Below are 27417 nucleotides of genomic sequence, written 5' to 3'. Positions count from 1 at the left end.
GATATTGTTGTGTTTGCATGCAAATTACTATCTCCAAAACTAATGGGGGCATTGGGTTAACATTTCTCGCGTGTCTTCAGGCTTGTAAAGCAAGGTTCCATCAATTTACTTTAATTTTGGCAAAGTTATGTCCCTTTTTAGTATGAAAATGAGGTTAAAATTTAATTTAATTTTAAAAATTAAGGGCGGTAATGGGTTGAAAACATCTTATATCTATTCACAGTTTTTAAGTTAGATCATAGAATCAAGTCAAATAATCCTTGAATCATTATTTCAGTTCTAGAACCGAAAATCATTCATATTGACAATTGCTTTTGAATAATGAAGTGTGCTGTCATTGTTCTTTTAAAACCTTTTACTTTCTTTATACAGAGTAACTTTCTATGTTCACAAGGGAAAACTTTGAGTAAAACATCTAGGTTTAAGAACACATAATAAGTAATAAGGACAAATAATCCACAACAGAAGCCAAACATTGATGTTGAAGTTATAAGTAAATAATTCAATCTCCCTACTTGCCGACAAACCATCTTTCCACAGACACATAATTATGGTACTGTTGTTTAGTTAGCTCAGTAGTTGATGTACTGTCCTGTCGCTTCAAAGGTCACGGGTTTGATCCGGTTAGCGACTGAAATTCCTCCCATGGCCATTTGCAAACTACCTCAGTCCATATGAATGTAGAGTTGTCAGTTGCTTATGAAAGTGGACTGGGAAGCCACTTAGGTTGCTAAGCTTGCGAGGGAGAGTGAACATTTGTTACCATTTGTGACTGGCAGTCATATATGGCAATAAGATTGTTGGAAATGGTGTTGAACCCAACTGACCAACATCAAGAACTGATACTTGGTCTTTTAAAAGTCAAACTAGCATTTAGCACATTTCATGGCTGTACTACGTAAAAAGTTTGAAAAAAGCATACTGTTTGTTATGTGCTATTTGTAAGTTATGTCATTTTAAACAAAGACATTTAAAAAAAAAAAGAAATTCATTAGCATGGGGGAATAGAGACAGTCAGTAGAGTTGAGCTTATTCATTTTCGTAATATATTTCTTCCTATAAATGGGTCTTGGCAAACAGTGCAGACTGAACACCGTAAAACTGATCATGTGATCAGGGTCTCCACTGTTTCCTTAAATGAACTTAAGTCACAAGAATAAAAAAAGAAATAATTATACCAAACACCCTTTAATTTGAAATGACCCGGGTTAGTAGAGTCATATGTAGATATAAGAGGACTAATATAAGTTGTAGCTCTTGCTTCAGAAATAATTCAAAGTATAAACTAACATAAAATAGAAATTTGTAGTCTATTAAACATTATGGGCTGAACATTTTTCCAAGTGTTACTTGATCCCAGAATCTGAAAAGTCGATTGATAATAATCCAGTCCGGTTTCTTCACTCTGACAGAAGTCATACCAGTTCATCTCTAACAACGATACCAGGCAGTCTGTCCTCATTATATTCATCAAACATATCTTTATTAGGTTAGGTTCGGTTCTTCACAAAAATCATTTATTTCATTGTCATTAAAAATGCAAACATTATGTAAGATACACGCAGCTAACAGCGCTATATATCGCATACATAAACATATAGTCCACTAACTCAACATAATTTCTGATACGAGGGATTCTGTCTCGTCTGATCAGCTGTTTATTTTGGAAAATGAAGTCATTTATGCATCAAAAGTAGTAACCATTCTTTATTATTGTTACAGCTCAAAAGCCTTTGAACTGTTAGCATTTACTGATATAGGTAACGTTTTCCATCATTTTAAGTTACTCGATAAAGCGTTCGGACTACAATTGTTACTCGTGTCACTCAGGTAAACTCGGGTGATCTAGTCAGAGTTACACGGGTTTGTATGCCGAATGCGCCAATTGGATAACGTCTTAAACCATAGTTCACGCTCATAAACGTAGGTTCACGTTCGTAAACCCAAGTTTATGGTCATAAACATAGGATAACGACCAAAATTCATAGTTCAATCGAGTAACCTAGTTTATCGAACGTAAACCATGGTTTACGATTGATATACTAGGAGTATGAAATCAACTATCAATTTCGGCCGTAAACCTATGTTTACGGTCGTGAACCTAGGTTTACGAGCGTGAACTACAGTTTACCTTCGTAAAACCGTGTTTATCGATTTGTAACTATGCTTTAGGACCAGTATCTGTGATTTACGAGCATAGCCAATTACAACACCGTAGGCCCTATATCCAAATGGGAATCAAGAAACTACAATTTTTTCTGAAGAGACAAAATGGTGGTCATATTTCGTCTTCTCATATTTGTATTATTTTTTTTATTTATTCAGTCTCCGCTACCAGATCGAATTGAGAGTTCCTCTGTCGCGACACTTAGTGATTTCTTCGAGGAAGTTTCAAAACTGTTACATGATCTACAACTGTTTGTACATGCTAATGACATTCAAGTCTGAGCTTTAGATGACCATGTAGTTACAACATTCCAAAACACCCTTGACAGGTTGCAAATTGTTACGAGACATGTCAACAGAATTAGGACAAGGATACCGGTGGGACTATATGAACCTGTTGAAAATTCTTTGCTGCAGGTAAGCCTAAAATAAGTATGTCGTCTTTATATTTGTCCGCCTCTTCGTCCGCGAAATTAAGTTATAGGGTACTGATCTGGTATGCACCCAGTGCAGTGTGAGATATGACAGTCCTCTAACTCCTCCACCTCTGCACCCGACCCCTATTTTTTCTATAGAATTAACATCTGTACATGTCCTTGTCTTTACACTTTATTGTTGTGTGTTTGGATTTCGAAGGTGTACAGTAATCGCACCATCCTTCCATCTGTCTGTCCGTCAGTCGGCAGTTTGGAGTCCGGACCGTACCTTCCAAATCCCTGCATGGATTAAAAAAAACTTGGCAAAAGTGATCACCATAACAAGATGATGTATTGCGTGCAAAACCCAGGTCCGCTCATAGGTCAAGGTCACGCATATAGGTCAATTATCTTGAGTAAGAGTTGTCGCGCGCAAGATCCTGGTCCGTTGTGCCAAGGTCAAGGTCACATTTACATGTCAAATGTTTCTGTCAGACATTCTTGTCTGGACCATACTTTCAAAACATCTGCATGGATTTTAAAAGCACCACAGTATCGTGGCAGGTCAATAACCCTGACATTTATTGGATTTCGAAATAACTTGGCACAGATGTTTACCATAACCAGACCACGTTTTGTTTGCAACATAAAGGTCCATAGTTCCAAGGTGAAGGTCACACTTATACAAGACATAATGTAACTTACAGTGGCATTCTTATTAAGCTGTTTTGGTTATGTAAGACATAGTGTTGATAACGTAAAATGACTTCTAAATGCTTTTGAAAAACGTCAGAGAAGTCTCTAACTAACTACCTTATATAAATTATGATGTACAGTAAGTGTTTTTCTTTGTTATATTTTTTGTCACATGTGTCCATTTTTCAGGTGATCCATATACTGAGAGAATACATCCACCAACAGCAAACTGTTGATGTACCAACACAACCTGACTTTGGTGCCAACGAAACAAGTTCAACTCTGTGTTCAAGAATTGCTGGTACTAAACCTGGGGTCTCTGCGTAAGACATAACTGCTTCACAGTTGCATACCTTGTTTTCGTTAGGATTTAGTGTTACAGAGATTGCTAAAAGTAAATTACTGGGTACAAGCTGTCGCCAAACTATATGTAACCATATGTCAAAACACAACATTGCAAATGTACGCCAGAGATACACTAATATATTTGATGAAGAGCTGAGAGATGTTGTAGCCGGCATAAATCTAGAAAATCCTTACTCTGGTAGCGAAGAGGTAAGCTATAAATCTATACTACTTCTGTAAATAAAGAACAAAATGAAAAGCAGATATTTTAATTAACATTGCCACACACACAAGAGTTGTTATCTCTATTGGCATATGGATCATTACCTTTATAAGCTAAAAAATAAGGTCCGAAAGTCATTGAAAAAAACTTGTGGGTAGGCTAAATTTTAGTAGTAGGAAGGCGGACATGTAACAAACAAAAATATTTTTAAATGATAGCCTTATTTAGGTGTTTTATTCACATCTTAATAACTTACTTTTTTAAGTGTATAAATAAGAAATGTTAATGAAATGGACTCTTAATTTTGGTAAGATTAGCACTAATATATATGAGTGCAGTAATCAGTCTACCACCTATTTAATATATTCAGTGATAAATGTTTTATTTAGGATGCACTAGCGAAACCTCTTTTAGGTATTTTGCCCCGTACGATTTTCTGAATTTAAGAGGGGCAGGTTCAAGATATAAAGGCATTTTCTTATCGTTATTTCTTTTTTACTATAATTTTACTTCTTTAAGATATCATGTGAGGAATGTAAGATACGGTTAATGATTCTACACTGGTGGGTGAGTTCAATCTTTAAAATTCTAGCTTACTCCGGTTGAAGCTCTAATTGCTTTAACTTTTAGAACTAACAATTGTGGCAGAATTGTGGTTTACGTCTTCCCAATTATTTTATAAATGGAAAAAATTAAGAACACATTCACACCACAATGGAGTATGATTCTGTCTCATTAAATCATTACTTATGACATAGAATGATATGATTTATAAAAATACCAATAATGATTGGAAAAGAATGGTCAATGAGTTCCTCAAAGTTGAGGCCTCGCTTGGAAAATTTTCTGCTGCTTAGAAATATTATTCATTTGGCCAAATTGTTAACATTGCAAATGTGAAAACGACAGGTTACTTCAGATACCAAGCAAAGGCATTTATGTAACATTCTATTAGTACCCGCAATACCTTAATAAAGTTCAAGAAATTATAGTAAACAAACTTTCTAGTGGATATTTAAATGCTACCACATTGTAATGTATTAATTATTTCAGTCTCTTATAATTCTGTAAAAGATCCATTGCAGATTATTTGCAATTGTATTTGTATTTAGAGTGTTTTAATGATGAGACTATAATAACAAAACTATATTTTAGAAGTAAGTTATTTAATCTTTTAAATATTTGACCTGCAATCTCTTTGGGTGGCTTGTTCAAGCCCTACTGGGACCAATTTTTTTTTTCGTTATTTTCCTTTTTTACTAGTAAGTTTTTACTTCTTTCAAGACTTTCATTGATTTTTTGTACAAAAATGGAAAAAGATGAATCTTATAAGCAATTTCTTGGTGTTCAAAGAGAATTTTCTACTTAAACAGAAGGGGTAGAGTTACAAATCTTTAAAAATATTGAGTTACGCACGGTGAAAGTTCTCTATTATGCTTTCACTTTTAGATTATACATTGTGGAAGAAATTTAGGTAGGTTTTACGTCTTCCCTAAAGTTATTTTTAAATGGAGTAAGCAAAATTCAAAACAGAAACACATCATTCGACCTTATTTTTTCAATGTTGAAGTATGAATTCTGTCTCATTAAATCAATTTACTTGAGGCACCATAGAAAAAATGATATTGACATTTTTATATTGTGTTTTATAATTGTTTACCAATAGTTTGATGTTTCTTCTATTGAAATTAATGGTAAAATGAGTTCTCTGCAAACGTTTTGGTTAGTGCCTATCACTTTGAAAATTGTCTCTACTTGAGCTTGAGGAGATACCATAAGTTATTCAATTTTTTTTAAAAACGGCACGGTAAAAGTTGTTTAAAATTTGCAAAATAGTGCAAAACACGGTTACCTTTCAGAATATACCAAGCAAAGGCCATTTTGTAAACATTACTATTAGTGACCTAATACCTTAAATAAAGTCTACTAATGTATTTTATTAGTAAACATCAACTTTCCACTGTAGATAGGGTTTTAAATGCAACATACATTGTAAATAGTATTAATTTATTTAAGTCTCTTATAATTCTGTAAAAGAATGACCATTTGCAGATATATATTGCCATTGTGTATTTGTATTTACTGATGTTTGTAAATGGATGAGACTATAATAAACAAAATATATATATTTAAAAGTAAGTCCTATTTAAAGATGGCTGTTTTAAATAAGTGGACCCCTGCCAATCCGGTCTTTGGGTGAGACTTTTAAACCAATGTTTGTTATGTGAACACATCATATCAGTTATGTGTTGCTACGTATGTATATGAGCCGTGCCATGAGAAAACCAACATAGTGGCTTTGCAACCAGCATGGACTATGCTGAAAATAAAGCAATAAAGTATACCACCATGCAAAATCAAAATCATAATGATACAGATTTCTTCATGACGATTAAAAGGTTAAAATTGTTGATCATTTTATTTATTTAGGTGTTAAATTTTCTTTATACTGGCAATTTGTTAGGGGCTGTTACAACTTTGTCTGACCAAAGGGGCTTTATATCACAATCTACTTTCATTATTTGATCATGTAAATATGAATGTAAAATTAAAGCTGCAGATGTTTGATACAATGGTTGCACCTATTTTTTTTATAAGGTTCTGTAATTTGGGGCGTGTACAATTATACTGAAGTAGATAGAACTCACCTGAGATTTTGTAAATATATACTAGGTGTACCTACAAAAACACCTAATAATGCTGTCTATGGTATACTGGGGAGATTACCACTATGTATTGTAGCAAAGGAGATATCTATTAAATTTTGGTTAGAGATAATGAAATCTGACAATTCATCATTATATAATTAACAAATAATCAAGGCCTTCGAGTGGTTTATCGTCTGATTTACCACGGTTCAGTTTAGATGCATAGGAATTGAACCGGGAGGACATTAGCCCGGGTGGTTAAATACTGAAGCAGTGCCTACTTCTAACTTGTTTACTACAAATACTTACGATCCACTATGTCATGTTGCTTCATTTGTTTCAGCGGATTCAAATGTTGCTCATCAGATCAGCACACCTGAGCATTTTATTAAATCTTATTTTTGCCTCCTTTTGCGTTATATACTCTTTGGTTAAGAAGTTACAATCTTAAAGAGAATTCCTATAATGTTTCCTTTTCATAGATTTTTTATCAAATTCACATTTATGACAGGAAAATGTGTGCTGAAAACAATGAACAAATAAAAACAATGGGCCCACCATAAGAAAACCAACATAGTGGCTTTGTGACCAGCATAGATTCAACCCAGCCTGCGCATCCGCACAGTCTGGTCAGGATCCATGCTGTTCGCTTTCAAAGCCGTTTGCAATTAAAGAAACCGTTAGCGAACAGCATTATAGATCCTGTCCAGACTGAGTGAATGCGCAGTCTGGTCTGGATCCATGCTGGTCGCAAAGCCACTATGTTGGTTTTCTCATGGTGCAGCTCATATACATGTACTTTTTTGATATCATATAGTCATATTTGTAATACTATATTATTACAAAAATGGGTACAAATGAAAAAGAAATATTGTTTCATATTCGCTTTTATGAGCTTTTTTTTTTTGAAAAATACCCATAGTAGAGAATATATTTTTAAATTTTGAACAAAACTGTTTCATAGATTTTTTTCCTGTTTTCCTTGTGTATAGATAAGTGTATTGTGACCATAAAAATGGCCATAAATGTATGGGTCACCATGCTAAAGTATGTTAAGACCGCTTGAATACAACACCTGTTTGGGCGTAAAATGGCGCGAACCTGACCAAATTGATTATGTCTGCTAGAAGTTAAAACAAAATTATTTAAGGTTTAGCAGTATATCACAAAAACAACAGATTTTCTTAACGAATGAACAGCATCTTGACACACAACTTATCTGTCCAATACATGTTTTACTGTTCTGTCCCACAGAGTTGGATACTTAAAATATTCTTAATGAGTTGTCCCCCTTTAAATAAGAATGCCATTTGTAAAGAAAAAATGTAAACAATTGTCAAAAACGATGTTTTATCTAGTTATGTAAAGTTTAAACACTCGCACGATGTTGCAAATGCATCGAAACGAAGACGTGAAACAGCTTTTAAAAAATGGTGAGTTTTTAAAGGCTCTGAACTGTCCTGAAGTGTGGCCCCTTCATGCAGTCCCTTTCCGGAATTCAATACATATATCAGTAAATTGACAATGGTTTTGTAGAATAATATAAATGTTTTATACGCTGTTAAATTTTCAAGTAAAACAATGCTTTCTTTCTATGATTTGATGACGTTCGAAATTTTCACTCTGAAACATGGACCTATACCTTAATGTTAATACATCGCTAATCCTTTCTATACTCGAATACAAAATGATCTGAAAGGAGATATTGTCTTATCAATACAAAGTTAGTTATCTAACATTATATGAACATTACTGTCTTTGTACTAAAATGCGCTGTCAAAACACAGCCACAAATGGCAAGTTGCTTGATACATGTCAGGCATGATACATGTCAATACAACGTAAACAAGTATCAACATTTGATTACTAATAAAACTTCTTAAAAATGTTATTTTTTTCAAGATTCATGATATTTAAGATTGTCACATGTTTCAACAAATGTTGACTTCACTTCAATTTTCCATAGATAGTGTCGGCTGCGCAGAAAGATGCGCATAATTTTTTTTATAGGAATTCCCTTTATTTTTATACTTTTATTACAGGTGGCGATTTGTTGTCCATGGAGATATTGATGGGTTTTCAAGGCTTGTTACTTTCCTGAGAGCTTCATCAAACAATCGAGCCAAGACCAGTTTGGTCTTCTTTCTTCAAGGTATTGCTGATCATGGTCTGCCTAGTCGAATACGTACAGATAATGGTGGAGAGTATGTACATGTTAGACGTTTTATGAATACAGAATTGGGACCAAATAGGGGAAGTGCTGTTAGTGGCCTGTCTACACACAATCAAAGAATTGAATGCTTATGGAGAGATGTCTTTACCAAAGTGTACATTGGATAAATTTTATAAACTATTTTATCATATGGAAGATTACAAACTTTTAGATATAAACAATGAAATTCATATATTCGCCTTGCATCACACATTTTTACCACAGATCGATGCTGAATTAATAAAATGGGCATCTGTTCACAATAATCATAAACTTAGAACTGAAAACAATAAAACAGCGCTGCAGTTGTGGTATGCTGGCGTTATTCAACAGGCGCGTCCTCAGTCCACTGCTATGAGGAATATATCTGACAGCAGACATGGATCTTTGGAAAAAAACAATGTTGACTGGGATTTATCAGATCCAGAAACAATACTGACCATTCCAAATATTGTGAATCCTTTAAATGATGACAATTTTAGGCTATTGCAAGACAATATAAATGTACTTGGTGAGTCATCATCTTATGGAATGGACATTTATGTAGAAGTACTCCAATTTATTATGAATCTGGCAGTGTGATAAATAGAATATCACATTCATTATCGAATGTAGTAGCATCATATCATTTTTGCCTACTTGTTTAATAAATTGAATAATAAATGAGCACTTATGTTAGATCGTCTCCCTCTCAATCTATATAGTTACGTGTATATCAACAAATCTAGTTTCCAGCCAATTTTGCACAATTTAATTCTTTGTCATGCTTTTTCTGGAACAACATGAATTCTGCACATCGTCTTGATGAGGTGATCATTTGACCAAAGTTTCATGAAAATCCTAAGGGTAAATCTTTGACATTGAGCTGTGACCTTGACCTTGAACTGACATACTGACCCATGAATTATGCATATCGTCTTTATGAGGTGATCGTTTGACCCACGTTTCATGAAAATCCTTCAAGCGGTTTAGGAGATACAGAGTGGACATGAAATGAAAGGCTCAAACCTTTGACCCTAAGTTGTGACCTAGACCTTGAGCTGGCATGGCTGACTCATCAGTTCGGCACATCGTCCCGATGAGGTGATCATTTGACCCAAGTGTGATAAAATTCCTTCAAGGCGGTTAGAAGATATAGAGCAGACATGAAACCTTTGACCTTGAGTTGTGACATTGACCCCGCATGGCTGACTCGTAAGTTCTGCACATTGTCTTGGATAGGTGATCATTTGATCCAGGTTTCATATGAATCCTTCAAGGGGATTAGGAGATACAGAGTGGACACAAAATGGCTCAAACCTTTGACCCTAAGTTGTGACCTTGACCTTGAGCCAACATGGCTGACTATGAGTTCTGCACATTGCCGTAATAAGGTGATCATTTGACCAAAGTTTGATGAAAATCCTTCAAGGGGTTTAGGAGAAACAGGGCGGACACAAAACGGAAGGCTCAATCTTTTGTCCTCGAGTTGTGACCTTGACCTTGAGCTGACATGGCTAACTTATGGGTTCTGCATATTGTTTTGATGAGGTTATTCATGATTATCCTTCAAGGGGTTTAGGAGATACAGAGCGGACACGAAACGGAAGGCTCAAACCTTTGACCTTGACCTTGAACCGACATGGCTGACTCATGGGTTCTGCACATTGTCTTGATGAGGTTATCATTTGACCCAAAGTTCATGAAAATCCAAGGGGTTTAGGAGATACAGAGCGGACACAAAATGTTATGGAAGAACGGACGGAGACCATTCCTATGGAGTAACAGCACATTTAAGTTCCTCCACTGTCTTAAATATGGACACACATTTTAACGATGTTATTGTAAAGCCCTACATGTGGATCATTGTAGTCTGTTCGTCACGAAAACTTAACATTGGCTATAACTTTCTCATAACACATTTCTTCATCAAGCTTTCAATATATACTTATGAATCATGATGACATCATGGCCAATAAGTCTATGGCACGTCAAACGTTGCAAAATTCAATAACTGTTTATGTATGTTCTATAACTGCATATGTTCTATAAAGTTATATTGTAAAATTAAATATGTCTTTGGTAAAAAGTCATGTGTATATTGTATAACTGTATATGCATGTTGCTTAATTGCATATATATGCTATATTTGTATTTAATAAATATCATTAACCTATTTCCCAAGTCCGGCATGTTTTGTTACATTCACAATATTATATTCATAAATAAAGATAACACTGAGCTTTTATGTTTTATTGAAACAAATTATTCTTAACTGTAATTAAATCCAAATGTTAATAACTGTAGAGAAAATTTAATATCTAACAACATACAGGACAATACAAACAAAACCAGGCTTCTAAATGGGGACAGGGCTTTCTCTGTAAGTGGATAATACAAAATGCAGAGATCTTTGAACTCAATGTGGTATTGACAGTATGATCTTAAAAGGAAAACAAAGAATAATGAATACAAAATGCCATGTTTAATCATTGATGTATAACCTCGGCCTTTTCCCTGACATGCCTAATTTTGAAAAATGTTAACATAAAAGTATTTTGAGTATTCATTTATTAGCTCATCTGATTTTTTGAAAAAAAATGATGAGTTATAATCATCACTTGAGCGGTTGTCGGCGTCGGCGTCTGCGTCGGCGTTGCCTGGTTAAGTTTTATGTTTAGGTCAGCTTTTCTCCTAAACTATCAAAGCTATTGCTTTGAAACTTGGAATACTTGTTCACCATCATAAGCTGACCCTGTATAGCAAGAAACATAACTCCATCTTGCTTTTTGCAAGATTTATGGCCCCTTTTGTACTTAGAAAATATCAGATTTCTTGGTTAAGTTTTATGTTTAGGTCAACTTTTCTCCTAAACTATCAAAGCTATTGCTTTGAAACTTGGAATACTTGTTCACCATCATAAGCAGACCCTGTACATCAAGAAACATAACTCCATCTTGCTTTTTGCAAGATTTATTGCCCCTTTTGGACTTAGAAAATCAGTTTTCTTGGTTAAGTTTTATGTTTAGGTCAGCTTTTATCCTAAACTATCAAAGCTATTGCTTTAAAACTTGCAACACTTGTTCACCATCATAAGTTGACCCTGTATAGCAAGAAACATAACTCCGTCCTGCTTTTTGCAAGATTTATGGCCCCTTTTGGACTTAGAAAATATCAGATTTCTTGGTTAAGTTTTATGTTTAGGTCAACTTTTCTCTTAAACTATCAAAGCTATTGCTTTGAAACTTGCAACACTTGTTCACCATCATAAGCTGACCCTGTACAGCAAGCAACATAACTCCATCCTGCTTTTTGCAATAATTATTGCCCCTTTTGGACTTAGAAAATCATTTTCTTGGTTGAGTATTATGTTTAAGTCAACTTTTCTCATAAACTATCAAAGCTATTGCTTTAAAACTTGCAACAGTTTTTCACCATCATAAGTGGACACTGTACATCAAGAAACATAACTCTATCCTGCTTTTTGCAAGAATGATGGCCCTTTTTAGACTTAGAAAATCATGGGTAGGACAATATTTCTATTACACAAAAAAAATCAGATGAGCGTCAGCACCCGCAAGGCGGTGCTCTTGTTATAAGAAGCTGTGACATCTAATATTGCATACTAAATGTATCACTTCACTTTTGCAAGATGTATAAACTATCTTTAGGACATGACGAATATTTGAGCAAGGTTACAATGAAAACCACCCATGCATGTCACAGTTTTGAAATAAATTGATCTTTGACTCAGTGATCTTGATATATGGCAAGAGATCTGGACAGAAAGGAATATTTTATGTCCCCCAAACCTGCTAGGGACTTAATTGATAATATGCGACTGAACAAAAATAATAGTCATCACATTTATGTCAAATATTGTCTGCATAAACAAACACAATCATGTATTTAATAAACTAAAACATTGTGTGCCAGCTTTGAAAGCAAAAATATTGGTGGAACCAATAGATGCTCCAAAAAATAAATTCTGTTTGTGGAAGAAGGAAAATGTGAAAAATATTTAGTAGTTAAATTATAAACAATGCATGAAGGCGAATTTGGAGATGAAAGATTTGTTATAATGGCTTTCAACAGGGTGGTATTTTACAAAAGAAACGAGAGCTTGTAGAACACGAAATGCCCCCCTTGATGCATTCAGTGATTGCACGAGGAACGGAAATATTTTGGTCACTGTACACTGAAGTTCTACAGCTCTGGGTCAATGTGACCTTAACCTTTGACTTATTGACCTCAAAATCAATAGGGGTCATATGCCGGGCGTGATCAGCCTCCCTATCAACTTTCATGATCCTAGGCCCAAGCATTCTTGAGTTGTCATCTGGAAACCATTTAACTGTTCTGTGTCACTGTGACCTTGACCTTTGACTTACTGATCTCAAAATCAATAGAGGTCATCTGCTGGTCATGACCGACCTTCTTATCAATTTTCATGATCCTAGGCCCAAGCATTCTTGAGTCATCATCCGGAAACCGTTTATCTGTTCTTGGTCACTGTGACCTTGACCTTTGACCTTGACCTACTGATCTCAAAATTAATAGTGGTCATCTGCTTGTTCTGATCAATCTCCCCGTCAACTTTCTTGATCCTAGGCCAAAGCGTTCTTGAAATATCATCTTGAAACAGATATGTCTACATACCAACCGACAGATTGACATCTGCAAAACAATATACCCCTCCTTGAAATATCATCCGGAAACAGATATGTCTACATACCAACCGACAGATTGACATCTGCAAAACAATATACCCCTCCTTTGAAGAGGCATAAAAATGAACTAAAAGATGCTTTTGTAAAAAGCACAAGACTCATCCATGGGATATGATAAGAGGTGGTAAAAAAGACAATGAAATTTATCATTGTATAAAGCTTCAACAACTTCTGTCATGTAGTGTCTGAGTTAGGCTTTTAACAAGAAAATTAAACCAAGGGAAATAACTGACGGAGACATAATTAAACAAGGAAGGATTATGGGTCTTACACACTACACTCCCTCTCAATGTCAAATGAGTAAAATGACCCCAGGTTCAACAAACTCCATTAAATAGCATTAGTATTGCTCTTGATAAGAAAATCAAACAAAGGGAGATAATTAAAAAGTAAAGCAAGGACGAGTTCTGGGTCTTTTGCAATGCACTCTTATCAATGTGCTCTATCATTGTATAAAATTTAATCAACAAATTTCATAGTGTTTGAGGAATGCTCTCAACAAAAAATAAAACAAAGGGAAAAATTAAAACAAGAGGGTCATGATGACCCTCTCCTAAGTGATATGAGCCACTTGTTTAAAATAGCAAAATGATGCTGAAGTATAAGGAAGTAGGTCAGTAGGTCATATTTATGGTCACTGAAAGACAGTTTTAGGATCGGTGTGTAAAACTGTACATGTCGTCCAAATTTCAAGTCTGTATCTGTAACAAGAAATTCAAGTAGGTCAAGTTTACAGTCAGGTGTCCCCTAATCACTTGGGATCATCAGGTAATTATAATTAAACAGTCTAGGAAATATGATCTGATAGTTTTCAAAGTATTTATTCCTATATAACTCATATAACAAGTAGCTCTTTTCATGCCTGGGGAATAATTTGAACAATTCTATTAGACATCCTCTAGGCCATGCTACATACCAAATATCAAAAGCCTATGCCTTGAACTTTCAGACAAGATTTTTTCCCAATATAAGTCTATGTTAAATTTTGGACCCCAGGGCAGGGCCTCTTTTCACACCAGGGGCATACTTTGAACAATTTTGGTCGAGGACGACAAGGCAATGCAACATACCAAATACCAAAAGCATAGACCTTGCAGTTTACAGCAAGAAGATTTTTAAATTTTTTTTCCCTATTTAAGTTTATGTAAAACTTGAGACCCCCAGGGCAGGGCCTCTTTTCACCCCAGGGTTATAATTTGAACAATATTTGATAAAGGACCTCAAGACAATGCTACATACCAAATATCAAAGGCCTAGGTCTTGTGGTTTTTGGGAATTAATTTGAAGAATCTTCATAGAGGACCATTACATGATGTTATATGCCAAATATCAAGGCTCTACGCCTTGCAGTTTTGGACAAGAAGATTTTTAAAGTTTTTCATTTCGGTTGCCATGGCAACCAGAGTTTTGCATTGAATTCAATTCTTTGAACAATTTTGAAAGGGGACCAACTAAGGATCATTTCTGTGTAATTCAGCCCAGTAGTTTTCAAAATATTTTTTTTTGAAAATGTTGACGGATGGATGTCGGACATTGAGCGGTCATAAAAGCTCACCATGAGCCGCCTTTGGCTCAAATTTAATGAAAGAGTTATGGGTCTTACACAGAGCGCTTTCTCTCAAGGTCCTCTATCATTGTATGACGTTTCAACAAATTCCTATTTATGATTCATAAGATAATAAACTGAAGCAAATTTCACATTACTGACACCTGTGACTCTGACCTTTGACCCAATAGAGGGTCTTCTACTCCAGCAGTCCAACCATCATGTGAAATATGAAGTCTCTGTGATGAATGGTTAATAAGATTTTACATACTGAGGGGAAATAGTGTGGGGGCAGACAGACAGGGCAAAAATAATATGTCTTCCCCAACTCTGAGGGGAGACATTATGTTGTGTATGAGGAAGTAACAGTAGTTATTTTAAATAATTATCTCCAATATCCATGTTATCAGATGCAGCAAATATGGTGTTCTGTAATCCTGTTATATATGTTAAGTATTATAATGAGTGGTCATAGCTCAGCACTAACTATAGACAGTTTAGACTCTTGGCCTCTGCACTCCTCCTAAATGACATCCATCAGTATATGAAGTTTGAGTACTTATTTTAAATAACTTTTACACTTTCAGAGGTAAACTGCTGACAAAAATTTAAGTATTAAAAATAAGGGGCCATAACTCAAAAACTGCTATGGACAGTTATGACTCTTATGCACTACACTTCAGTGAGACTTTTGTAAATAAGAAGTTGATTGTCAATAACTTGTAGTTTTAGAAGTTTTACATTGTACAAAAGAATAAAAAAAAATAAAGTGCCAGAACTAAAACAACACAAGACATATAGTTATGTCTGTTGTGCACTGCAATCCAACTCAGTGTGTGAGAGAGAGAGAGAGAGAGATAAATAAAAAAGAAAAACATCCAATGGGTTTCCTCTATCTGTATTTCTGTCTACCTACCGGTTTCATATCATAATCATCAGGGCAGACATATAAAAAAATAGATAGTTTGTATATAGTTTGAAGTCAATTCCTTTCCAACATTTGGTGATATACTATTCCATTGTGGACAAAATGAAAAGGCTGTAACTCAGAAATAACAAGAGATAGTTATGATTCCTCTGCTCTGCATTGCCCCCAATGAGATCTATCCACATAGCAGGTTTCAACTCAATACCTCTTATAGTTTTACAGTTAAACTCTGGTACTGTCAAAATGAGATGGATAAGGCAACAACTACATGCTCCCCATCCTGAGCAATTCTTCTCTGTGGTGTTGGAACATACAAGATAAAGATAATGTTGGTTTCGGGTAATGCGTTATAATTTCCCATGGGCACAAGTGATATTTCCGAGTGCTCGCACGAGTGAAAAAACTTTGGTGTTCCGAGTGAAATTACCGTATAACATCGATACCAACATTTTTCTGTTATTATGTAAACACTTTTTGTTTTATTTCATACAATGTCAAATTCGAAACTTATCAGGAAGCATCGCAGATGACGTCTTTTAGATCACGCAATTGTTTCGCTTTCATACGCCGGTAAACTTTTGCGTTAATCGGACTTTGATAATTTCACTGTGCGGTTTATCAGGTATAATCACTAATCGATAACACGAAACTAAAATAACATTTCTAGAATTATATCATGACATACAAGTAGTTTAAATGTTTATGGAAATTGTGCTTTTAATCTAGTACCAGTGTTTGGCATTTCAAAGGTTTAATATTCCAAAGTCCATGTTCTTGAATTGTTCATAGCTGTTAACTGTTGGAAGCCGTAGGACCATTGAACACGTGTTTGCCAGTGGAAAATTCTTTTCACCACTGTCATAGACAAACTCTACTGATGGGTCTGGTGAAAATCCCAAATACAACACCTTGTTGCCTCCAGTCGCAAACACTAACACGTCTTCGAATGTCACTCCAACATTTCGTTCTGTAAAAATATAGCTTGTAAAAATAACTGAAGACAAATTTTAAAGGTACGCTAAATGGATTAATAGGTATAACAAGACAGCTGCAAAAAATAGAAATATCTTTCAAGAGAAAACCTTCAAAATTATTGGCACATGCTTCAACTAAGGTATTTGGCTTATACAAGAATGTCCTAACGGTTCTAGTTCATTTCACATTAGGGGCCGCAAGGCTAAAAGATACTTCTACTTGTTACCCCTAATGTGTGATGAACTGGAACATTTTTGACTAGAGAATCACTAGACATACACCAAATATTTTGGCTTTAGAGCTTGTTGACTTCTTTTAACAGTTTTGCTAATTGTAGCCTTTTGACCCCCAAATATGCAATCAATTCTACAGGAACAGGGAATTTAAAAGTACAACTCAACTGGCTGATGTACCAAAGCGGTAGTCCTTGCAGTTTATTTGTAGACTATTTGTTTTTAACATTTTCAATATTTAGCCCTGAGGCTCCATAACCTGTCCAGGGGCGGCAAATTCAATTGTCTGTTTTGCCCAGGTTGTCCCAAAGCTTGTACCGACAAGTGAAATTTCACCAGAATTTATTATAGAACTATCATACGGACAAGTAAAAAATAGCAAATGACAAAAACGGACAAGCAAGTCAAAATCGTATTTCGCCGCCCCTGCTGTCATTAACTAAAAGCAAATGAATATTTTTTGAAGAGGGTCATTACCAACCAATATTCAGACCAAGTTGGATGGAGTTTAGATAAAACCTGGTAAGTTTCACTTAAATCTGGCACTGTTTTTTTTTTCTTATATAAGTGGCGCTTAATATCGGACCCGTTCACAGCTGCGGACGGTCTGTAACAATTTTCAAATTGGGTCCACCAGACCCATTCACAATTGGTGTGAAAACCTCTAACAAGAGGGTCATGATGACCCTGAAACGCTCACCTGAGTATATTGAACCACATGTTTCAAATGGCAAACTGATGCTAAAATATTAGAAAGTAGATCAGTAGGTCACATTTATGGTCACTCAGAAAGACAGTTTAAAGATTGGTGTGCAAAACGGTACATGTCATCCAAATTTCAAGGCTGGATCTTAAACTAGAGTGGTCACAACTTTCTACCCAGGTGCCCGCTCGTGATGAAATTATGCACGGAGGGACACCTGGGGTCTTCCTCCACCATCAAAGCTGAAAGTGGTCATATGACCTTAAATTGTGTCGGTGTGACGTTAAACCCAACAAAATAAAATAAATAAATTGTTTTGGAATAAATATATGATTGCAAGTTATAGATGCCTATCTTTATACACCCATATATTCACATTCCATCATTAAACATTTTGATTCACAAAGTATTAAAACTACAGGGGGAAAAATTCACAATTTTGAGAGAAACAATGCTAATTTTCACAATTTTTCCAGTACTGGATCCATTGACAATTTTAAGAAAAAAATTACTGTATGGTCAGGATTACTAGTGCAGTCAAACTTGGTCAAACAGATGGATTAACAATACATGTAAAATAATATATCTCCCTAGGTACACAACAGAGATTGCATACATGACATTATAGCTATATACCCTCTATATCAATCAGATAATCTCTCCAGTATGCAATGGTGCATTCTTCCTCTCTCCTTTTGTTGCTCCATATTTCTGAGTATTCAATTTTACTGAAGACAGCTTCCACCTGCTCTGCTGTCAAATTTGTTGTCTGACCTGGCAGAAAACCCGCATTGAATTGTGTACTGTGATCTTTCATCAGGTCTAAAAGACCAAATGTCTGAAGACCTTGCCTCAGTCTGCAATAAAGACATTCCATCTACATAATCAACTGCCCCTCACTGGTACATTTGTCACAAAGAAGGGGCAATAATTCAAATGTTTGCAGTCTTAAGGGGGCAATATAGCCTAAACTAACATTTTATGATAATTCTTTTATGAAGTATTCAGTATTCTAGGCCATACACTTTTTGAGCTATGAGCTAGCATCACAAACAAAAAATCCATTACTTTGGCTATTTCAAGGGCCATAACTCTGTAATAAGCACTAAAATTCTCAAGAACTAGAAATGTGTCCATGGGACACAGATGCCCCCACTACATGACAAATGACACAAATTTTTTCCTAGGTCAGGGGCCATTACTCCTACAATATTGAATGAATCCGGACGCGAAACCCCAGGTGCACAACCGCAAATGCTGACCAACATTCCTTTAAACTTTGGTGACTCTAGGTCAAATACTTTTGGAGCTACGCGCGACACAACATTAAAATGACCAATTTTTAGCTAAGTCAAGGGCCATAACTCCTACAAGACTGAATGAATCTGGACACGAAACCCCAGGTGCACAACTGCACATGCTGACCAACATTCCTGTAAACTTTGGTGACTCTAGGTCAAATACTTTTGGAGCTACGAGCGACACAACATAAAAATGACAAATTTTTTACTAAGTCAGGGGCCATAACTACTACACAACTGAATGAATCCGGATGCAATACCCCAGGTGCACAACTACACATGTTGACCAACATTCCTGTAAAGTTTTGTGACTCTAGGTCAAATACTTTTGGAGCCAGGCACGACACAACATTAAAATGACCAATTTTTACAAAGTCAGGGGCCATAACTCCTACATGACTGAATGAATGAGGATGCAAAACCCCAGGTGCACAACTATACATGCTGACTAACATTCCTGTAAAGTTTTGTCACTCTAGGTCAAATACTTTTGGAGCTAGGCGCGACAAAACATTAAAATGACCAATTTTCACAAAGTCAGGGGCCATAACCCCTACACGACTGAATGAATCCAGATGCGAAACCCCAGGTGCACAACTACACATGCTGACCAACATTCCTGTAAAGTTTTGTGACTCTATGTCAAATACTTTTGGAGCTAGGTGCGACACAACATTCTCGGAAGGACGGACGGACGGAAGGAGGCTGGATGGACAAGGGCAAATCTATATGCACCCCCTAAAAGTGGGGGCATAAAAATACAAGAGGACCATGATGGTCCTGAATCGCTCACCTCTTCCCACATGATCCAGTTTTGAGTATGACGTCGTTTTTTCTATTATTTGACATAGTGACCTAGTTTTTGAGCTCATGTGACCCAGTTTTGAACTTGACCTAGATATTATCAAGATAAAAATTCTAACCAATTTTCATGAAGATCCATTGAAAAATATGGTCTCTAGAGAGGTCACAAGGTTTTTCTATTATTTGACCTATTGACCTAGTTTTTTAAGGCACGTGACCCAGTTTCGAACTTGACCTAGATATCATCAAGGTGAACATTCTGACCAATTTTCATGAAGATCCATTCAAGGGTATGGCCTCTAGAGAGGTCACAAGGTTTTTCTATTTCAAGACCTACTGACCTAGTTTTTGATCACAGTTGACCCAGTTTCAAACTTGACCTAGATATCATCAAGATAAACATTCAGACCAACTTTCATACAGATCCCATGAAAAATATGGCCTCTAGAGAGGTCACAACGTTTTTTCATTATTTGACCTACTGACCTACTTTTTGAGGCACGTGACCCACTTTCAACTTGACCTAATATCATCAAGATGAACATTCGACCAACTTTCATAGATCCATGACAATATGGCCTCTAGAGAGGTCACAAGGTTTTTCTATTTTTGACCTACTGACCTAGTTTTGACGCACTGACCCTTTTCGAACTTGACTTAGATATCATCAAGTGAACATTCACCAACTTTCATGAAGATTCCATGAAAAATATGGCCTTTAGAGAGGTCACAAGGTTTTTCTATTATTTGACCTACTGACCTAGTTTTTGACGCACGTGACCCAGTTTCGAACTTGACCTAGATATCATCAAGATGAACATTCAGACCAACTTTCATACAGATCCCATGAAAATATGGCCTTAGAGAGGTCACAAGGTTTTTCTATTATTTGACCTACTGACCTAGTTTTGATGGCACGTGACCCATTTCTGAACTTGATTTAGATATCATCAAGGTGAACATTCTGACCAATTTTCATGAAGATTTATGAAATATATGGCCTCTAGAGAAGGTCACAAGGTTTTTCTATTTTTAGACCTACTGACCTAGCTTTTGAGCCGAACGTGACCCAGTTTCGAACCTGACCTAGATATCATCAAGGATGAACATTCAGACCAACTTTCATACAGATCCTGAAAAATATGGCCTTAGAGAGGTCACAAGGTTTTTCTATTTTTGACCTACTGACCTAGTTTTTGACGGCACGTGACCCAGTTTTGAACTTGACCTAGATATCATCAAGTGAACAGTTCAGATAATTTCATGAAGATCATGTAAATATATGGCCTCTAGAAAGGTCACAAGGTTTTTCTATTATTGACTACTGACCTAGTTTTTGAAGGCACGTGACCCACTTCGAACTGACCTAGATATCATCAAGGTGAACATTCTGACCATTTTCATGAAGTCTCTGTGAAATATATGGCCTCTAGAGAGGTCACAAGGTTTTTCTATTTTTAGACCTACTGACCTAGTTTTTGACCGCACGTGACCCAGTTTCGAACTTGACCTAGATATCATCAAGATGAACATTCGACCAACTTTCATAAAGATCCCATGAAAAATATGCCTCTAGAGGGTCACAAGTTTCAAAGTTTGATCACGGACGCTAGTTTTGAACGGCACGTACCCACGTTCGAAACGTGACGCCTAGAATCACAAAAGCTGACCTTCTACCTTTTCATGAAGCCTTGTGAAAAATCAATGTGCCATCTACAGAGAGTCACAAGGTTTTCTATTTTAGACTACTTTTACTAGATTTTTGACGGACACGTGACCATTTTTCTGATACTTGCCTAACTATAAATAGGGTGAACTGTCTGACCAACTTTACATAGAAGATCGCAATGAAAAATGTAGACTCTGCGAGTGGTCACAAGCAAAATTAGACGCACGCGCACCACGCACCAGTGAACGGACTACGGACGAAACCGGAGGACGCCGCGCGATCACAAAAGCTCACCTTGTCACTTTGTGACAGGTGAGCTAATAAAAATGCAAAGTGCGCAAGTTCACAGCATGATAAAGACTCAAGCAAGGTTTCATAAATTTACATCAAATACTTTTTGAGCTAGGCACATTATTAAGTGAAAATGTGCATTTTTGACTGTTTCATGGGCCATAACTTTAAAAATAGGGGGTGGAGTCTGCCAAAAAAATACGAGGTGCGCAAGTTTATATCATGATAAAGACTCATGCAAGTTTTCATCCATTTATGTCATATACTCTATGAGCTAGGTGCATCACAAGGTGAAAATGTGCATTTTTAACTATTTCAGGGGCAATAACTCTGGAAATAGGGGACGGAGGCAGACAAAAAATAGAAGGTGCGCAAGTTCAGATAATGATAAAGACTCATGCAAGGTTTCATTCATTTATATGAAATACTTTTTTTAGTTAGATGCGTCACAAGGTGACAATGTGCATTTTTAACTATTTCAGGGGCCATAACTCTGAAAATAGGGGGTGGACCCAGATAAAAAGTAGGAGGTGCGCAAGTTCATATATGCCCCCACCACTTGCAATAAAGGCAATTATATACACATATAGAGATGCATAGATTGGATCATTTTTATCTACAATGAAAAACACAGAGTACTGCTTAAGCATTCTCTTGCCCTAAATGTAAGCAAAGTGGTTTCGGCTACTACAAGCTACTGTGATTCAGCATTGTCTTGAATAGTTAATCTATTCTTTTATAAATAATTTTGCACAAAATGTCAATATACTTAACCAATAAATCAAGAAAGTTTCATAGATATTGGCTACTATTTGATTTTAAAGTAAGCTAACTTATCAACCCTGACATTACATGTACTTGCTTGCTCAATATAACATCTTTAAGGATAAAGATTGCAAGTTAATTGTAATGTACAAGTTTATGAAATTTATAAAAGATCTTGAACATACTGTTGAATAGGTGGAAGATTCCTCCCAATAACAATAAACCTGACCACATCATCTACCAGTTTATTCCTTGAACTTTCACTAAAGGTTGTAGCTGGTTTGTAGCAACCAGCTAACTCAAATAATACATAATTCTCATGCATCATTTCTTGAATAGCGTCACAGGAGGTGGCTTCAAGGAGCTAGCAAAAAAGAAAGAAAACAAAATTTAGATTGCGAAGTGTTATTACCTTATATCTGTCTCTTATTTTCTGGTTTATCTGTAAGTATTTGTCCCCTTTTAATACCATACGAATGTGCAATAATGTGTAATATTGTGCAATTCATACAGCAGGATATTTATCAGTCTCAATACCCCATAATATAAACCAAGACTATTCTAGGCAAATACTCTGACCTATAATAGCTCATATGGAAGCTACATTGTCTTCGGAGTCTCAGTGGGCAATTACTACAAACCTGATCTGCATTCTTTCAAAACAAAACAAGATGTTCATGATGACCCTGAATCGCTCACCTGAGTAATGTGAGCCACATGTTCAAATGGCAAACTGACACTACAATATTAGAAAGTAGGTCAGTAGGTCATATTCATGGTCACTGAAATTTAGTTTTGAGATTGGTGCAAAAACTGTACATGTCATCCAAATTTCAAGGCTGTATCTTAAAAAACAAGAAAGTAGGTCAGTAGGTCAAGTTTGCAGTGAAGTGACTCCTAATCACTTGGGGTCATCAGCTAATTATAATTAAACAGTCTAGGAAATATGACCTGATAATTTTTGAAATATTTATTCCTATATAACTCATATAACAAGTGACTCCCAGGGCGGGGACTCTTTTCACCTCAGGAGCATAATTTGAACAATCATTTAGAAATCCACTAGGCAATGCTACATATCAAAGGCCTAGGCCTTGAACTTTCAGAAAAGAAGATTTTGTTTTTTTCCTCTATATAAGTCTGGGACCTCAAGGTCAGCACCTCTTTTCACCCCAGGGGCATAATTTGAAAAATCTTGATAGAGGACCACAACGCACTGCAACATACCAAATATCAAAGGCCTAGGTCTTGCCTTTTCAGACAAAAAGATTTTCAAAGTTTTTTCCTATATAAGTCAATGTAAACTTGGGACCCCCAGGGGTGGGGCCTCTTTTCACCTCAGGGGCATAATTTAAACAATCTTCATAGAGGACCGTTAGATAATGTTACATGTCTAATATCAAGGCTCTACAACTTGCGGTTTTGAACTAGAAGACTTTTAGATTTTATCTTTGAACAATTTTGAAAGGGGGCCACGCAAGGATAATTCCTGTGAAGTTTAGTGTAATTCTGCCTAGTGATTTTCAAGAAAAAGATTTTTTTAAGAACATACAACACACAACGAACATTGAGCGGTCACAAAAGCTGACCATGAGCCTAAAATTGGCTCAGGTGAGCTTAAAATGGGCTAACAATAAACTTACTAAGTATCTACCTGCTGAACTTTTGTCCTCTGTACACTATCAGGAATGTCCATTACACTTATGGGTATGTCGTCTTTTAACAGCGAGTTGTATGCGGTTTGGCTCATAAATTTTGGAAACTGCCCACAATGTACTACTGCCATAGCTAGTAAAACTCCAACATCATGGTTTAATCCATCCTTTAGGCTGCAGAGACAAAGTAGTTTTTTACCAGTTCTATTACACATCAATTTACTAAAACTGACAACTGGCCAAAATTATAAATTTGATTAAAGTGAATGATAAACAACAGTCGAGATTTAACTTGACAGAAATGCAGTGAAACTTAGTTCTAGACACACATCTGTACAATCATGTACATGTGTACAGAAACATATACATGTACAATATATGAGTATTTAGAAATGACCTTCTCACCATGTAATTTCAGATTTTATTTTCTGAAAAAAAATTTTTGCAGAACATTAATTATTTAAGTTTGTAGTAGTTGTAGCAACCTTTTAAATGATGTTGATAATTTGTACCTGCTGCATCCAAAGCCACTAATTTGCCTGAGGTGACTGAACCACTAAACATTGGCAACTCAGAAATCTGCTTCAAAAGCAAAAAGCTCTCTTGTAGGGCCGCCTTGGTCTACAGCACCTTCTGATGTACCAAAGTCATCTGCAAAGTGTACTGACAACTTTGCTGTTGGGTTGAAACTGGGTCTCCGAATCGACCTTCTGGTACCATCTAGAGGATTGGTTCTGGTCACATTTAGTTTGGTTGAACTTAAATGTTCATGTGTATCTAATGTCTGGGATAGATCCTGTAGTCAATCATCACTAAAAAGAAATTTAAAAAAAATGTAATACAAGCGCATAGAGTATTGTAGGCAATGCAGTAGTCCCCTACACGTGTAAACCCCTTCCATAAATAATTTGCCAACACAAAGTTTTATAGTGTGGACATGAAACTAGGCTGATTGTAAATATGATTTTTGACCTCTGCAGTAGGTCTTCTGCAGAACAAATAATCCAATTATGAGAAATAGGAGATCCAAAGTATAAAAAGAACTTGGCAGGCATAAAAAAGTCACAAAGTTGACAATGAGAGTACAAGTATGTTGACGTACAGGTGTGAACTTTGACCTATGTAGTATGGGTCAAAGTCAAATGTTTGAACACTATCTCTAACGTGATAATAGAACTACTAAGTTACATCAAAATTTGTCCATATATGATTTGAACAGTCATATTAGATACAGATTAAATGCACAATTTGATTGCAGATATGAACTTTGACCTACATAGAATTTTAAAGCACTCTGCTTTATATCCATGTTGCAATGTATCATCATACCAAGTTTCATGAACCTAGTTTATGTACGTTTTGAATTATCACAAAATCCAGTAATTTACAGACAAACGGACTGACAGTAAACCTAGAGTGACACACCAGTATAGGACTAAACAAGAAATGTCACTAAGTGCTGACAAGTATAGGACTAAGAAAGAAATGTCACTAAGTGCAGACAAGTATAGGACTAAGAAAGAAATGTCACTAAGGACAGACAAGTATAGCAGGAATCACTTTTGGCCGCGATTTCGCGATATTCTCGCATTATTTTGGTGAAAATCGCATAAATTTTACTCAAATGTGCTTAAACAGACAAGTATAGGACTAAGAAAGAAATGTCACTAAGTGCAGACAAGTATAGGACTAAACAAGAAATGTCACTAAGTGCACACCAGTATAGGACTAAACAAGAAATGTCACCAAGTGACAAATGCCCCTGAAGCAGGCATTGGCAGAAATGATAAAGAGAAATTTTTTGACATTTGACCTTGAATTGTGACCTTGACCTTTGACAGACAAACATTGGTGATGCACACAACACATCATCTGGTCATGGGGATTAATAATATGAAGTAATATATAAATCTGTCCAATCATTTTAAAGTTATGGAACAGAAATGAAATTCCTAACAGACACACCGACACCTACCCATGGACATCTGGTTTCAATTTTGCAAAACCGGTAATTGCTCTCAAACAATAAACATCACAAGTCGTACTTTATCTTTATACATTTCTTTGACCAGCACATAGATCCACAGTATATTTCCGCTAAAACACATCAACTGAACATAATCAATAGTCTCCAGTTTGCATGTTATGATACATTTAAAATAAATTACACCAAAATATGACTTATTAATTGTCACACTGCTTGCAAACGATAAAGTCGGTAAGTTTCTAATGAATTCAGCTGCTGGAAGTACCTTGATATGGTTGTCAGGAAAAAAAAAAGAGCTGTTCCATAGGAGGACCATGCCCCGATTGCACTTTAAATGAATAGTTATGGGCCGATTGTTCGAGTTTAGGACCTTTGACCTACGGAGCGGGTCTTGCGCGCCCACACGTCGTCTTACTGTGTCACACATTTATGCGTAGTTTTTTAAAAAACCATGCATGAATGACAAAGATATGGGACCGGGACACGCCCATCAATGCACTATCATGAAAAAAGACCTTTAACATTTTAAGTGTGACCTTGACCTTTGAGCTACGGACCTGGGTCTTGCGCACGACACGCGTCTTATGTGGTACACATTCATGCCAAGTTATTTGAAAATCCATCCCAAAGATGACAAAGATATGGACCCGGGCACACCCATCAATGCACTATCCCTTAATGTCTAAGTGTGACCTTTACCCCTTTTAGATACGGACCTGGGTCTTGCGCGCGACACGTCCTTTATGTGGTACACATTCATGCCAAGTTATTTAAAATCCATCCATCGATGACAAAGATATGGACCGGACACGCCCCTCAATGCCTATCCTTAATGTCTAAGTGTGGGCCTTGACCTTTGAGCTAGGACTGGGTCTTGCACGCGACAGTCATTTAGGGGGTACACATTCATGCCAAGTTATTTTAAAATCCATCCCCGATGGGCAAAGATATGGACCGGACTTTCCCATCAATGCAATAACCTTTTAAAGTCTAAGTGTGACCTTGACCTTTGAGCTACGGACCTGGGTTCTTGGCGCGACTGTGGTCTTACTGTCTTACTGTGGTACACATTCATGCCAAGTTATTTGAAAATCCATCCATCGATGACAAAGATATGGACCGGACACGAAAAATGCGGACAGACC

The 27417-nt window shown here is 36.2% G+C and overlaps 1 protein-coding gene and 1 long non-coding RNA gene across 2 annotated transcripts; one reads left to right on the top strand and one right to left on the bottom strand.

The window, feature by feature from the left end:
* The first annotated feature begins 2043 nt into the window (after positions 1–2043).
* On the top strand, positions 2044–10927 carry LOC123550390 (uncharacterized). The gene is made up of 3 exons (XR_008372812.1): positions 2044–2583; positions 3468–3833; positions 8537–10927. It is a non-coding gene; the product is annotated as an uncharacterized LOC123550390 (long non-coding RNA).
* A 5705-nt stretch (positions 10928–16632) lies between these two features.
* On the bottom strand, positions 16633–25091 carry LOC128546426 (G2/M phase-specific E3 ubiquitin-protein ligase-like). The gene is made up of 5 exons (XM_053516939.1): positions 24798–25091; positions 24285–24459; positions 22816–22994; positions 18437–18657; positions 16633–16856 (listed from the first exon to the last, which is right to left on the bottom strand). The coding sequence occupies exons 2-5, from the start codon at positions 24414–24416 to the stop codon at positions 16633–16635; spliced, it is 756 nt and encodes a 251-aa protein (XP_053372914.1). The 5' UTR covers positions 24417–24459; positions 24798–25091.
* Between the last annotated feature and the right edge of the window lie 2326 nt (positions 25092–27417).

Source organism: Mercenaria mercenaria, chromosome 10 (assembly GCF_021730395.1).
Source record: "Mercenaria mercenaria strain notata chromosome 10, MADL_Memer_1, whole genome shotgun sequence".
Classification (NCBI taxonomy): Eukaryota; Metazoa; Mollusca; class Bivalvia; order Venerida; family Veneridae; genus Mercenaria; species Mercenaria mercenaria.
This window is presented reverse-complemented; position numbering and strand designations above follow the sequence as displayed.

Excerpts from the sequence above, each read along its gene's own strand:
- LOC128546426 (XM_053516939.1), bottom strand. The coding sequence starts at position 24,416 with ATGGCAGTAGTACATTGTGGGCAGTTTCCAAAATTTATGAGCCAAACC. Across the intron at positions 22,995-24,284 it reads AGAGGACAAAAGTTCAGCAG|CTCCTTGAAGCCACCTCCTG; the intron begins GTAGATACTTAG and ends CTTTTTTGCTAG. Across the intron at positions 16,857-18,436 it reads TTATCTGATTGATATAGAGG|AACGAAATGTTGGAGTGACA; the intron begins GTATATAGCTAT and ends ATATTTTTACAG.